Source organism: Bos mutus, chromosome 26 (assembly GCF_027580195.1).
Source record: "Bos mutus isolate GX-2022 chromosome 26, NWIPB_WYAK_1.1, whole genome shotgun sequence".
Lineage (NCBI taxonomy): Eukaryota > Metazoa > Chordata > Mammalia > Artiodactyla > Bovidae > Bos > Bos mutus.
This window is the reverse complement of record NC_091642.1, coordinates 5,881,075-5,896,784: the sequence shown is the minus strand read 5'-3', so window position 1 is coordinate 5,896,784 and position 15,710 is coordinate 5,881,075. Positions and strand designations below refer to the sequence as shown.

General features: G+C 45.1%; 1 protein-coding gene across 1 annotated transcript in view; it reads right to left on the bottom strand.

The window, feature by feature from the left end:
- The window catches only part of C26H10orf90 (chromosome 26 C10orf90 homolog), a 248,405-nt gene extending 233,197 nt beyond the window's left edge, over nt 1–15,208 (bottom strand). The window contains exon 1 of the mRNA XM_070363612.1: nt 14,969–15,208. Within this exon, the coding sequence (XP_070219713.1) occupies nt 14,969–15,208 (240 nt within the window). The remainder of the gene's footprint in view (nt 1–14,968) is intronic.
- Nucleotides 15,209–15,710: the final 502 nt, after the last annotated feature.

Below are 15,710 nucleotides of genomic sequence, written 5' to 3'. Positions count from 1 at the left end.
TACCCTCACCCCATACCTATTCTTTCTAAGATTCTAATTATATGGGTCTTGGATGTTTTTATATCGATCCCTCTTTTTTTCTCCTTTGTGTTCAATCAGAAATGTCATTGATCTTTTCTTCTATAGCATCCAATTTCCTCTTAATACCACCTAGCAAAACTTCCATTTCAGATAGTATTAAAGAATCACTTTATTTTCTTCTCTATAAGTTCTATTTGGTTTATTTTTATGTCAACTATTTCTCTTCCCATTTATGGTAATATCTTCCCTTAAATCCTTGAATTTAAAGGGATAGTAATATATTTATAGTATTTACAAGAGCTTTTTAAAAAGTCCTTGCTTGCTATTCCATCATCTCTCCATCCGTTTAGGGATCTGCTTCTATTAATCATAATTTCCCCTGGTTAAATCATACTTTCCTGCTTCTTTGAATATATAGAAAGCTTTATCTGGATGCCAGGTATTTTTAATTTTTTATTATGACTTGATGGATTTTGTTGGAATCTTTTAAAGAGTGTTGAACTGTGTTCTGGCAGGCAGTTAAACAACTTGTGAAACAGCTTGGTTCTTTTAAGACTATTTTAAGTGGTTACAGGATGGACCTGGAATGGGGCCTCCCAGGTGGCACTAGTGGTAAAGGAACCTGCCTGACAAGGCAGGAGATGTAAGAGATGCGGATTCCACCCCTAGGTCAGAAAGGTCCCCTGGAGGAGGGCATGGCAACCCACTCCAATATTCTTGCCTGGAGAATTCCATGGACAGAGGAGCCTGAAGGGCTACAGTCCATGGGGCCGCAAAGAGATGGACACAACTGAAGTGACCGAGTACACACGGACTTAGAAATAGCCTTTCCTTTGGGGCTGATTAAGCGGACTTCCAAGGCAGGGCCCTTGCTGAAGCTCCACTGAGCTTGCCATCCGTTCAGGGAGGTCTCTGCATTCTGGATGGTTGGGAATGTCCATGACCCGTGGCCCTGAGTGAGCTCTGAGCACTGTTCATCTGGTAGCATCCCAGGAGCTTTTCTTCCCTTGCCAGTTGTTCTTTGGCCTTGTGGAATTTCACAGCACAGATTGGTCCTCAGCCACAAACTCAAGGGAACCTGAAGGAAATTTCAGGAGCTCTTTCTCCACCTGGCTCCCCTCTTTCAGCAATTCCAGCAAATTCTAGCTGCAATTCTACAGATGACCGGGTTTTGTTTAGGTTCTGCCTGCCTGTGCCACTGCTTAGAAATTGCCATCCCATCTGCCTGAAGTGTCTTCCTTTTCTCCATTCTTACCCCAGATTCTCCTGCTCCCTTTGGGTCTCGGGAAACTCGCATTCTTCTGTGAAGAATGTGCCCAAAGCTCTCTTTCCCAGTACGGTCTCGCAGAGTTCTCTGGTCTACGGGTCCGTGTAGACCCTGACTTGGCACCGACGGGCTGCCTCCCTGAGCAGAGGATGAGAAGAGACAGCAGCACTGCCGTCTGGACCTCCGTGTCCCCAGCGCCAAGCACAGCTCCTGGCACACACTAGGCCCCGGATACACTTTTTAAAGCAATCCAGCCAAGTATCTCCCCTTTAGTCCATCTGCTCCCCTAGAGAAGGAAGAGGACCAGGGACAAAAAAAACAAACAGAGGACACTACGAGCCCACGTGAGACTCACAAACTGCAAGGAGGTGCTTAGTGGAAAAGCCGCAGGAAGAAGAAGAGCTGCCCAAAGCAGGAGGAGAGCTGGGGGCTCTCTAACACCTCCTTCCACCCGATTCGGGCAGAGCCCACTTTCTCCAGGGCCCACTCTGTCGTCCCGGGGGAGTCCCCAGCTATAGCTGTCCCGACAGAGGCTGCTTCCCGCTCCTTACCCCCAACGCCAAGCAAGAAGCACAGTGGCAGAGCTGACGTGACTAGAGCCTCCTTCGGCCGCTCCTGTCTCTGGGCATCATTTCCTGGGTCTCGCAGAATTTTCTCTTTGGAAAAACAGGGCTCGTGTGCCTTGCACAGCTGTGGTGGGGATCAATGGGGCAATTCAGAGACCAACCAACACAGTCCCCTTTGTTCCAGCCCCATCTCGGCTCTCCTTGCACGGAGCGGTCCAGACACTCTGCCCTCTGATCGTTTCGCCCCATGCCCTCTCCCCCTTCACTTCAGCTTTCTCAGCACAGGCAATTCACACGGCCTTCTTTGTCACTTTCTCCTTGGCTCGTGTGGTTGGAAAATATCAGTCTGAAACTTCCAGATCAAGGCTCCGGACCTGTATCCTAATCACCTGGTTTTCAAGTTTTAAAAAAGAGATTTTTGTACTCAGCCATAAAAAAGATTTAAAAAAGCCATTAAAAGAAGGATGCAGCAACATGGATGGGCCTAGAAGTTGTCACACGAAGTGACGTAAGTCAGACAAAGACAAACGTCACATGATTTCACTTATACGCAGAATCAACTTATTTACAAAACAGAGACAGACTTACGGAGTTAGAAAATGAACTTATGGTTACCAAAGGGGAAGGGCGAAGGGGAGGGACAAACTAGGAGACTGGGATTCATACATACACACCATTGTATGTACAGCAGATAAACAACAAGGACACACTGTATAGGATAGGAATAATGTTCAATGTTTTGTAATAAGGGAAAAGAATCTGCAAAAGAACACATGTGTGTGTGTGTGTGTGTTTATCACTTTGCTGTACAACTGAAGCTAATGCGACATTGTAAATCAACTACGCTTCAATAAAAAAATGAGAATATGCCACTCCTCTGCTTGAAATTCTCCAATGATTTCCCAATGCACTTAAAATCTAAAAGCTTCAAAATGAAAAAACAAAAGAACCAGAGGTTTCTGCACTCTCCCCTTTCCCAGAGCCTAGGGGTCTATATTCTTAGAAAGGTCTCCCCAGGGCTTATGAAGGACCCTACAGCATGAGGGCCGTTCAGCCCTTTATGAGGTGACAAACCCCATTCAGAGCAGAGCAGAGCAGGTCTTCTAAGGGAGGGTGCATCTTTCATGAGACATCCCCTGCTACATTTCCTGACCTAACCCTGGCTTCACCAGGCAGGAATCAGATGTGTGTGAACTCACCTTCTCTATCATCTCTTGTCAAAGACGGAACTTGGACCACAGGCCTGGGTGGGCTCTAAGTAGACACTGTACATGCAGCTCATGGACAACGTGGTGACTAATCTCTGAGTTGTCTGGGGATGGAGAATGCTGAGCCAAGGATACAGAAGGTCATCGGTTCCTGTCACTTGGCACTTTGAGGGTGGGGAAGGAGAGCAGGGATGTTCACCCAATTTAAACAGGATTTCTGGCAAGGGGCAGCATCCTCAAAGTGCTGGTCACAATTAGCCTGGGCCCCAGGGGCCATGTCTTCATGCCATGGCTCTGCTTCAGAGTTGGGGATGATGGAAAAAGACACACTGGAGCGTGAACTCCAGTGACGACTACCTCAAGGAATGCTGCCTCTGTGCCGTGCCCGAGGCTCAGCTTTCTTATAGATTATCTCCCTTAATCCTCCCAGCAGCCCTGTATGTCAGATGCCACCGTGCTTCTCATGAACACAGATAAGGAAACTAAGACTCAAAGAGATCAAGAAACTTGCCAAGGTCACTGAGCTAACAAGACCCCAGGAAGATGCCATCCAGTGCCTCCACTCTTAGTCACAGAGCCCACCTTTGACCTACATCTCCTCTGTCTTTGCTTGGCTGAAATGTAGCCATGGTCCTCCTACCCATGCCCAGCTTCCTGATCAGTTCAGTTCAGTCGCTCAGTCATGTCCAACTCTGCGACACCACAGACTGCAGCACGTCAGGCCTCCCTGTCCATCATCAACTCCCGGAGTTCACTCAAACTCATGTCCATTGAGTCGGTGATGCCATCCAACCAGCTCATCCTCTGTTGTCCCCTTCTCCTCCTGCCCCCAATCCCTCCCAGCATCAGAGTCTTTTCCAATGAGTCAACTCTTCACATGAGGTGGCCAAAGTATTGGAGTTTCAGCTCTAGCATCAGTCCTTCCAAAGAACACCCAGGGCTGATCTCCTTTAGGATGGCCTGGTTGGATCTCCTTGCAGTCCAAGGGACTCTCAAGAGTCTTCTCCAACACCACAGTTCAAAAGCATCAATTCTTCAGTGCTCAGCTTTCTTTATAGTCCAACTCTCAGATCCATACATGATCACTGGAAAAACCATAGCCTTGCCCAGATGGTCCTTTGTTGGCAAAGTAATGTCTCTGCTTTTGAATATGCTATCTAGGTTGGTCATAGCTTTTCTTCCAAGGAGTAAGTGTCTTTTAGTTTCATGGCTGAAGTCACCATCTGCAGTGATTTTGGAGCCCCAAAAATAAAGTCTGCCACTGTTTCCACTGTTTCCCCATCTATTTGCCATGAAGTGATGGGACCTGATGTCATGATCTTAGTTTTCTGAATACTGAGCTTTAAGCCAACTTTTTCACTCTCCTCTTTCACTTTCATCAACAGGCTCTTTAGTTCTTCTTCCCTTTCGGCCATAAGGGTTGTGGTGTCTGCATATATGAGGTTATTGATATTTCTCCCGGAAAGTTGGCCAAAATGATGTCAGATCCATTTCAAGAGGCTCAGCTGTAGATGTTCCAGATCAACCTGCACTTCACCTTTCATAGAATTCACAGTGCAGTTAATTTGGAGATGTCAGTCAGCAGGTATGCTTCTTGACATACCAAAACTCATCTCCAACCTCTGACCTCTGTGCCTCTTCAGGACCCCACCCCCTCACGGTCAGCCTCCCATTGGCAAGAGCAGGGAGACGAGGGAAGACAGTGGTCAGTGGAAGCGCTGATTCCCAAGGGTAGTCACTCCATCTTTTGCCTCTTGGATTCCCTCCTGCATCTGGACAGAGGCTACCAACCATTGTCAGTGGATGAGTGGCTGAAGCTTCTAGGAAATTCTAGAAGGATCACCAACTACACTCTCAAGTCCTGGGCATGAGGCACACGATTCCGACCTGTTCACTGGGTAGCAAAGCGAATTGAAATACTTATTGTCCTTTGCAAACTGTCCTTTTTTGAGTCCTGACTCTGGAGGGCTCAACACCTTTGCTGCAGCCAGAACCACCAACACATCCCAGGAAAGCATCACTCGGAGGCCAAGACTTCAGGAAGAAAAGCGAGACTCGGAAGCCTCTGATCTGGCGAAGTCTCTTCAACTTGGTTGGGAAACAGGTACATTGTTCTGCACCTTTTGGCAACTGTGAGCAGAAAGGGAATGTTTGTTTCATCTTCTCTTAGGTCTCGATGACTTCTTTATTCCCTGAATAAAGTTCTCTGGAAGCTCAAGCACAGAAAACTTGAGTGTTTTTATTTCACATTACCTCGGGGCTCCTTTCAACAACTGGAAAACTTTCATCAAAGCCCAGAGTGGTGTTTCTCAACTTCCAGTGTGTGTGTGTGTGTGTATGTGTGTGTGTGTGTACGCTCAGTCATGTCAAACTCTTTGTGGCCCCATGAACTGTAGCTCACCCGGCTCCTCTGTCCATGGGATTTTCCAGGCAAGATAACTGGAGTGGGTTGCCATTTCCTTCTCCAGAGGATCTTCCAAACCCAGGGGTTGAGCCCATGTCTCCTGCCCCTCCTGCACTGGCAGGCAATTCTTTACAACTGGGAAGCCCCAGGGACATCACAACCACATGGGCAGACACATCTACTACTGACCATGATGGAGCAACCAGAAAAAGCTATGAAGCAACTGTTTCCAGACACTGGACACACACAGCATAGGGCTATAATCCTGGAGGGATGGGGAACCAGAGAGGTGAGCCCTACAATTGTCCCCACAGAGAGGCATCTTCCAGGCTGTGGGAAACTTGAGAGCCTGGCATCTCACTGAGTGGAGGAGGCAGAGGTGAGGATTCAGAGAGGCTGAGGTAGCCAGAATTTGTGCAGTGAAATACCAAAGAACAGCAAGGAAAGAGAGTAACCTGCAAAGGGGCCCACCAGTCTTTGGCTGAATATTGACTTGCACGTGGGAGAAGAAACTGTCTGCCAATGGAAGAGATGCAGGAGACGTGAATACAGTCCCTGGGTTGGGAAGATCTCCTGGAGAAGGAAAAGGCAACCCATTCCAATATTTCTGCCTGAAGAACCCCATGGACAGAGGAGCCTGCAGGGCTATAGTCCATGGTGTCACAAGAGTCTGACACAACTTAGCAACTGAGCACGCAAGCACACATGCAGGGAGAACGACCTGAACGCAGGAAAAGAACTACTGGACAGAAGCCTGCCAGACGCTTCCAGGAACTCACTCAGAGCTGGAGACAGTTTGTGTGCCCACTGGCCCTGGTAGTGAGATATCACAAACACGGGGCATTAAGTGGTGTTGAGAACTGTGGTGCTGAGCTGTGGGAGTGGAGAAGATGCTTGAGAGCCCCTGGACTGCAAGGAGATCCAACCAGTCCATCCCAAAGATAATCCACCCTGAATATTCATTGGAAGGACTGATGCGGAAGCTGAAGCTCCAATACTTTGGCCCCAAGATGCAAAGAACTGACTCATTGGAAAAGACCCTGATGCTGGGAAAGATTGAAGGCAGGAAAAGAAGGGGACGACAGAGGATGAGATGGTTGGATGGCATCACAGACTGGATGGACATGAGTTTGAGCAGGCTCTGGGAATTGGTGATGGACAGGGAAGCCTGGCATGCTGCAGTCCATGGGAACGTAGAGTCAGACACAACTGAGCGACTGAACTGAACTCACAAGGAGCAGGCCTTAATAGTGGGGCTGAACTACAGAAAACAGTATGGAGGTTCCTCAAAAAAACTAAAAATAGAGTTGCTGTATGATCCAGCAATTCTACTTCTGGGCATTTATTTTACTTCACTCACTCAGTCATGTCTAACTCTTTGCAACCCCATGGACTGCAGCACACCAGACTTCCCAGTCCATCACCAAATCCCAGAGCCCACTCAAACTCATGTTCATGAAGTCAGTGATGCCATCCAATCATCTCATCCTCTGTCATCCCCATCTCCTCCAGCCTTCAATCTTTCCAAGCATCTGGGTCTTTTCCAAGGAGTCAGTTCTTCGCATCAGGTGGCCGAGCTATTGGAGCTTCAGGTCCAATTTAGGATTGACTGGTTGGATCTCCTTGCAGTCCAAGGGACTCTCAAGAGTCTTCTCCAACACCACAGTTCAAAAGCATCAATTCTTTAGCACTCAGATTTCATTATGGTACAATTCTCACATCCATACGTGACTACTGGAAAAACCATAACTTTGACTAGATGACCTTTGTTGACAAAGTAATGTTTCTGCTTTTTAATATGCTGTCTATGTTGGTCATAGCGTTTCTTCCAAGAAGCAAGCATCTTTTAATTTCATGGCTGCAGTCACCATCTGCAGTGATGTTGGAGCCCAAGAAAATAACGTCTCTCACTGTTTCCATTGTTTTCTCATCTATTTGCCATGAAGTAATGGAGCCGGATGCCATGATCTTCATTTTTTGAATGTTGAGCTTTAAGCCAACTTTTTCACTCTCCTCTTTCACCTCCATCAAGAGGCTCTTTAGTTCCTCTTCACTTTATTCCATAAAGGTGGTGTCATCTGCATATCTGAGGTTATTGATATTTCTCCTGGCATTTCTCCTGATATTTTTCCAGTCTGTGCTTCATCCAGCCAGGCATTTAGCCTGATGTACTCTGTATATAAGTTAAATAAGCAAAGTGACAATATACAATATACAGTCAATTTGGAACCAGTCTGTTGTTTCATGTCTGGTTCTAACTGTTGCTTCTTGATCTGCATACAGGTTTCTCAGGAGGCAGATAAGGTGGTCTGGTATTCCCATCTCTTGAAGAATTTTTCACAGTTTGTTGTGAGCCACACAGTCAAAGGCTTTAGTGTAGTCAATAAAGCAGAGTAGATGTTTTTCTGGAATTCTCTTGCTTTTTCTGTGATCCAACAGATGTTGGCAACTTGATCTCTGATTCCTCTGCCTTTTCTAAATCCAGCTTGAACATCTAGAAGTTCTCAGTTCATAAACTATTGAAGCTTAGTGTGGAGAATTTTGAGCACTGCTTTGCCAGCATGTGCAATGAGTGCAATTGTGTAGTAGTTTGAACATTCTTTGGCATTGCCTTTCTTTGGGATTGGAATGAAAACTGACCTTTTCCTGTCCTGTGGCTGCCAGGAGCCAGCATGAGGAACTCCACCCGTGACAAAGGTCATGAGGAAGGAGGCTGGGCATACACAAAGGTGGGATTGAGCCTCAGGAGTCCCCCTGGAAATTCTCCAGCATCTACCCCCAAAACCAGAGTCTGCCTACTTTACTGCTTTGTGCTCTCACCTACACCTCTGACTTTATGGGGGGGGGGGGCGGGGGCTGTCCCCACCACCTCTCTCTGAAAAAGAGTTAACTTACAGCTCCAATTAATAAAGTTCCTGGGCGTGACAAGAGTGTTTTGGTTCACAACCGTGAGAAGCATGAGATGTTCTAAACTGTCTAAATACAGATTCCTTTGAGCAGTTAAAAGATTGATTAGAAATTGTATTGGTGAAGGGTTTTTCACTTGTTGGGCCAATGTTTGCTGCTAGGTTTCCATATCCCTTACCTACTGTGTCCCTGGCAGTGTATTGATTAATATAATTGGTGTATAGGAATGTAAGTAGTAGCTTTAATGTTTGTAACCTTGGACCCTTGAGTTAATTCTTTTTCTTGTTATAGCCCACCACACCTTTGCCCTATAGGAATGCAACTTTATCTAATGCTTTCGGAGGGTGGTGCCTGACTTTAGAATAATCACCTTTAGAGAAAAGTAAGTGTTCTGAAAAAAGGATCTTAAAATGTTGACAGGCCCCCTGGCCAGAAGATGATGTAAATCACCTAAACTTTTGCATATGATAAGTTTGCAGGAAGAAAGCCTGGCTTACTGCTGACTCTACCCCTTCCCCCATTATCCTCTATGCACAACTTAAGGTATAAAAACTACTTTGGAAAAAAAAGTGTGGGCCTTGTTCACTGAAGCTTGGTCTCCCCATGTCGTTCTTTCTCTCACCTTCTGGCTGAATTTTCATCTGGGGCGTGGAGGCTTGTCAAGCCTACTAACTACGCCTGGGCTTCTAAGATCTGACCGGGGAGGCCTTAGTGTCTCCTCTCCTTCGGGAGAATGGGAGGACACCTGTGGCCTACGTAGGTGACGCAAATTCCTTATTTTGGAATTTTATTAGCTTTCCACGTAAGCCAAGTTATTCAGCCTCTTTTCTCCACTGAATTTCTTCGCTGAGCTATCCTTATTTCACCACTTTTTATATCCTTAATTAACATTTAATTAAGCAATTGTTTCCTGATCCTCGCCGCCGCCGTCCCCGCTTTGAATTCCCTGGATCCACCGGGGCTGGACCCCAGCATGTGGCCACTTGTGAGTTTTCCAAATTTGCTGGCATACTAACTGCAGCCCTTTAACATCATCATCTTTTAGGATTTGAAATAACTCAGCTGGAATTCTATCACCTCCACTAGGCTTGTTCATAGTGATGCTTCCTAAGGTCCACTTGACTTCACATTATCCAGACAATACTATAATTAAAAAAGATATGCACCCCTATGTTCATAGCAGCTCTATGTACAACAGTCAAGACATGGAAGCAACCTAAGTGTCCACTGATGGGTGACTGGATAAAGAAGATGTGGCACAAATAACAATGGAATAATATTCATGCATAAAAAAGAATGAAAATAACGGCATTTGCAGCCACATGGATGGATCTAGATTATTATACTAAGTGAAGTCAGACACAGAATAACAAATATCACACGATACAGCTTATAAATGGGATCTGAAATATGACACAACTGAACTTATCTGTAAAACAGAAACAGATTCAGGAACCTAGAGAACGGACTTGTGACTGCCAAGGCGGAGGGGTGGTGGTAGAGGGTGAACTGGCAGTTTGGAATTAGCAGATGCAAACGATTATATACAGGATGGATAAACAATAGATCCTACCGTATAGCACAGGGAGCTACATTCAACAGCTTGTGATAAACCACAGTGGAAATAAACATGAAAAAGAATATTATATATCAGATCAGATCAGATCAGTCACTCAGTCGTGTCCGACTCTCTGCGACCCCATGATTCGCAGCACGCCAGGCCTCCCTGTCCATCACCAACTCCTGGAGTTCACTCAGACTCACGTCCATCGAGTCAGTGATCCCATCCAGCCATCTCATCCTCTGTCGTCCCCTTCTCCTCCTGCCCCCAATCCCTCCCAGCATCAGAGTCTTTTCCAATGAGTCAACTCTTCACATGAGGTGGACAAAGTACTGGAGTTTCAGCTTTAGCATCATTCCTTCCAAAGAAATCCCAGGGCTCATCTCCTTCAGAACGGACTGGTTGGATCTCTTTGCAGTCCGAGGGACTCTCAAGAGTCTTCTCCAACACCACAATTCAAAAGCATCAATTCTTCAGTGCTCAGCCTTCTTCACAGTCCAACTCTCACATCCATACATGACCACAGGAAAAACCATAGCCTCGACTAGACGGACCTTTGTTGGCAAAGTAATGTCTCTGCTTTTGAATACGCTATCTAGGTTGGTCATAACTTTCCTTCCAAGAAGTAAGTGTCTTAATTTCATGGCTGCAGTCACCATCTGCAGTGATTTTGGAACCCAGAAAAATAAAGTCTGACACTGTTTCCACTGTTTCCCCATCTATTTATTTGATCTAAGTATAGTTGATTTACAATGCTGTTTTAATTTTTGCTGTACAAAAAGGTGATTGAGTTATACATATATATATATTTTTAGTAAATAGTGGGGCTGAATTAGCCCAAGACCAGGGTTTCTCAGCGTCCACACTGAGGACGTTTCAGGATGAGCAGCTCATTGTTCTGGGGTCAGGGACTGTCTTGGGAACTACAGGATATTTAACAGCATCCTGGCCTCTACCCAGCGGGTACCAGGAACATCTTTCCTGCATCATGAAAACCAGAAATGTCTGAATGTCTGCAGGCATCACCAAATATCCTCTGGAGAGTAAAACCATCCATGATTGAGAAGAATTCCCTTGACTAAAGTCTGCCAAAAAGTAAGGCTCAAAAGGATCAAAGTGTTTTCAAGTAACCTCACGTCAGAATCAAGTTTACTGCTCTTTGAAGGAATACAGCAAATTTGACAAACACACACAGCAAACTCGGGTCACAAGGGCCTTGGCTGGGTCATAGGCATGTGTAGCTTTTAAAGTTCACCAAGAGAAAACAATCCAATTATCCACCGACAGATAAACAGATAAAGAGAATGTAATACATACATGCGTATATTTGTGCTAAATCACTTCAATCCTGTTTGACTCTTTGTGACCTTGTGGACTGTAGTCCACCAGGCTCCTCTGTCCATGGGGATTCTCCAGGCAAGAATACTGGAGTGGGTTGCCATGCTCTCCTGCAGGGGATCTTCCTGACCCAGGGATTGAACCTTATCTCTTATGTCTTCTGCATTGGCAGGCAGTTTCTTTACCACTAGCATCACCTGGGAAGCCCCAGTACATACATACCAGAATATTGTTCAGCCTTAAAAGAAGAAGAAAACTCTACCATTTGTGACAACACGAATAAAATTAGAAGACATTGGGTGAAGTGAAATAAACCAGTCACAGAAGGGCAAATGGCATGGTTTGCCCTGCAGTATTCCATTTATATGAAGTATCCAAACCAGGCAAATTCGTGGAAACAGAAAATAAAACAGTGGTTGCCAGGACCTAGGGGAGGGGGAATGTGGAATGCTACTCATAAAACATAAAACTTCAGTTACACAAAATGAATAAGTTCTAGCACTTTCCTATATGACACAATGCCTATGCTTAATAATATGACACTGTTACTTCAACATATGTTAAGGAGATATATATTATGCTTTTACCGCCAAAATACAAACAGAAAAAGCAACACAAAAAACATAAGGAAATCTTTAGTAGTGATGGGTGTGTTTAGCACCTTGGTTGCAGTGATCGTATCATGGATGTGTGTATATGTCTAAGCTCGTCAAAGTGTAGTTAAATATGTGCAAAAAGTCAGTAAATAAAAAAAAAAAATGATGAAATTTTGCCATGATGCTTATATTCAGTTGGAATTGAGCGCCACAGCCCCCATTCCCTTCCCCAAAAAGGAAGATTAGGAAGAAGAGGCGGAAATGCCAAAGGTTTGAGGAAATGTTGAGAAGCATGGCCAGATGGTGACCACCAAACACAGAAACTCTCCCTGGTCCATCTAATGATTAAATGCAGCAGAAACTGTCACCTACAAGAAGACAGATGGCCAAAACGTGGCTGGCATGGCCTGGCCTGTGCCCATCATTAGAAAGCCTTCAAGCATCAACAGATGCCACGTCACATTCCGACACTGGGAGACATGAGCACATCTCTGGATTCTACGTGGCTTCCCTTCCTGGATCAGGGAAACCATGCACACAGCACTTCATAGAAAATCTTGGAAGGTGGCCACGCTTGCCATGTTGACAGCAACCAGAACTCAAATGCACATCCACCTCCTTGCCCGGTTACAGTTATTCTGATGTCCAAAATTTATCAAGTATGTTTGCAGAAGGACAAAGGTCCTGAGCATACTGTGCTTTTTTAATAGTTTGGGGCATTGTTGGAGTCAGCAGGGATCGCGGCTTTACAAACGTGAAGACCAGGGTCTTCAGCCTGCTCACCACCATCTGCCTCCAATCCTCTCTGCCTTTCAGCACAACACATCTGCTTGCTGTTCCTATTTAAAGGTAGCTTCAGACAGGGATTGAGTATGGCTGGACCATCCTGGGGTCAGAGTTAAGCTGGGTCACTGCCTCTCAGATGAGAGGCAGTATCTCCAAGTGTTAACACATCTCAGAACCAAGGTGATAGTTTTAGAAAAATGCCAGCCTTAGACCTTAAACTCAGCTCAAATAAATCTGTAGGTCCTCCTGGGAAGGACCTGAAATCCAGAAGGTTTTTATAGAAGCAAAATACCCCAAACTCACTTTTCCTGGCAAGGCAGCCAGTTTCTTTAATCCAGCACCTTTGTGCATTGAGAGTTCATCCCACTGACCAGGCTCATTTTTCACCCCATCAGGTACTTTATGGTTAAAGCCCTGGCAGGTTAACCAACGGCCTTGGAGCCTTTGAGAGAGAAGGGGTCACTGGGCCAAGTCTAACAGAACCCAGAGGCTGTTAATTGGGCTCTCATCAGTTCAGCTTGAGAAGTGAGCCAGGAAGTTGCCTTCTTGCTGGGTTTCCTAACCTAAATGGTGCTGCCGTTCCCCAGTGGGAGTAACAGGAAGAACAGTTCAATGGATGTGGAATATTTTAAGCTGAAATGTTTGCTAGTGAAAGAACAGAGCTTGGAATTCAGGGGGATCAGAGGCTCAGCTCCTGTCTGAGGGTTCAAACTTGGCCTGCGCTGGAGCGGAAGAAGCAGGCCCTGCCTGGCCACCTTTCACATCACAGACATGGTGAAGAGAGTTCAGTTGACCTGATTGCCGTGGGTCTCAGACTCACTTTAACATAAGACTTGAGACTCCAGGTTACTCTCAAGCAGCAGGCACACAATTGTTGGCTGTATTTGGAAATGGGGGTTGGAGCAGAGTTGAGTCACGCAAACCTGCTGTAGCTGCGGCTGCCAGTACAATAGATGTTTTTTACAGTCTCCTACAAAGATGCAGTTTTCCACACTGTTACCTTCAGTGTTGCTAAAGGAATAAACAAAGTCTTATACACACACAAAAAAATTGAGGACACAGGAGCTGCTCTTTGCCCTTGAGGGTTTAAAATGGACCCATGAACACTTTTTAAAAATGCAAGCTGATATAATTCAACAAGTTTTTCTCTCTCTCTGGAGGACTGAAAAATAACCTCAGCGAAAACTACACAATGATAAAATTCTGTCCCCATCTGATTAATTCTTTGTGAATAATAACATCTCTGGTTTCCTTCAATTATATTCTAATTGCACACCTTTTTCTCTGGTTGATTGGGCAATGAACTAATGAACAACTATTACTGAATTTAATTAACACCATTATTTCTGTGGCCTTTATATCTCTGTGGTGAACATGGAAATTGACAGTCCTGGGGCTGGCACTGGGAGAAGCCAGCCTTGAACCCAGCAGAACAGGTTCTGACATCGCCCTGGAATAAGGAAGCCCAGTGTGGGAAACAAAAGAACTAGGGATTTTGCCAGCATTCATGGGAAGCCTTTCCTAACAACAGCATCAGTATTCAGAAAGGTTACCTCTTCATAAAACATTAGCAATTTGCACGTTACATTTATCAAAAGGGATGGGTAAGTGAGCTATATGGGAATCAATTACAATGTCATTCATAATTTATTCCATGTACAATAAAGACCTGATCAGATTTCGTGTGTGTTTACCTTCTGGAGGATAACTGCTTGTGGCTTATTCTAGTTACAGAATACAAATATGCTTCAGAGTAATGTGTTTATTTAACTGTGACATTCTCAATCTCCCAAGTTCTCCTTTTTTCTCCCACAAAAAGAGGTCCCTGTTTAAAAATAACATCTCACTATCAAAAAATAAAAGCCCATTCTTACTGGTGTAACTTAAATCATTCTATGTTAACTTGATCAAAGCACGGCATAGATAATCTCCTGCAAAATGCATCAGGAAACAAATGGGAATTTGTTTTTAAAGACAGATGATTGCAAACACACAGAGCTAAGAAAATTTAACCCCCAGAAATATACTGCAGTTTCTAAATGTGGATACAAATTATCCAGCTCTTTAGAGCACTATTAAATGTTTGTAAGGGCAGACGTGTGTCATGTGTAAATTTCAGTTATCCAATTCCACCCCCCCACCTCATATTTCAAAAACTGAAATAAATTAAGAGATGAGAAAGTCTTTCCCAAATCCTTTGAGAAAAACTAAACCGATGATTAATTTATCAGACCAGATAGAACATCTGAGCTGTCTGTTTGAAGAGTAGCACTCCATTTCTCGGAATGAGGTGTGCGCCCCAATTCAGCCTTACCTCATATCTGCTGGCTGTCTGCTCAGCTGTCTTCAGGCCTTGATACATATGGATGATACAAACTTTGGCTCTTCTCTGGGAGGGAAACCAGTTTCTCTTCACAAAATCCATGACCATCACATGGTTTTTCAACTCTGTACTAAACGTTTTGATCTGAAAAGTCGGGTAGACGACTGTGTCCGTGTGGCGGGCCACATACCCTTTCTGATGAGTTTTTGTAGGAATTCCAGACTGCTGCATGATACGTGGAATCCTGTGACTTCAGTGAGCGAGCCTGGCAAACACAATTTTCTTTGTTTCATCCAGGTATCGAGTGCAGCAGGAGGCACTTGGAAAGTGCCTGAGCTCAGACCTCTCCCGGAGTTTTCCAGTTCCAGACTGCGTCGTTTGCCAACCCCAGCCGTAAAGCACGTAGGGTCTGCACGTGGGCACCTTGAGGGTGACCTTTACGTGCCGTGAAAATACTCCTTCTTGACGCTGTCCACCCGCCTCCAGCACTCCCACCTGTGTTCTCGGGTCACTCAGTCTCCTCTGATTTCAAAGACACACTTCTTTTTCCCACTGCACTCAAGTTCTGAACATAGAATCCACCTGGTTGCAGCAAGATCCAATATATGTTTTCAGTCTCCAGTCCCTCGATCCAAATAAATTATTTACGGGGCACTGTACAAAGGAACCAGGAGGGATAATTGCCGATTTTCAGAATTCCTGCTTTTTCTTGCCAGGACTGAGAGGAACAAGA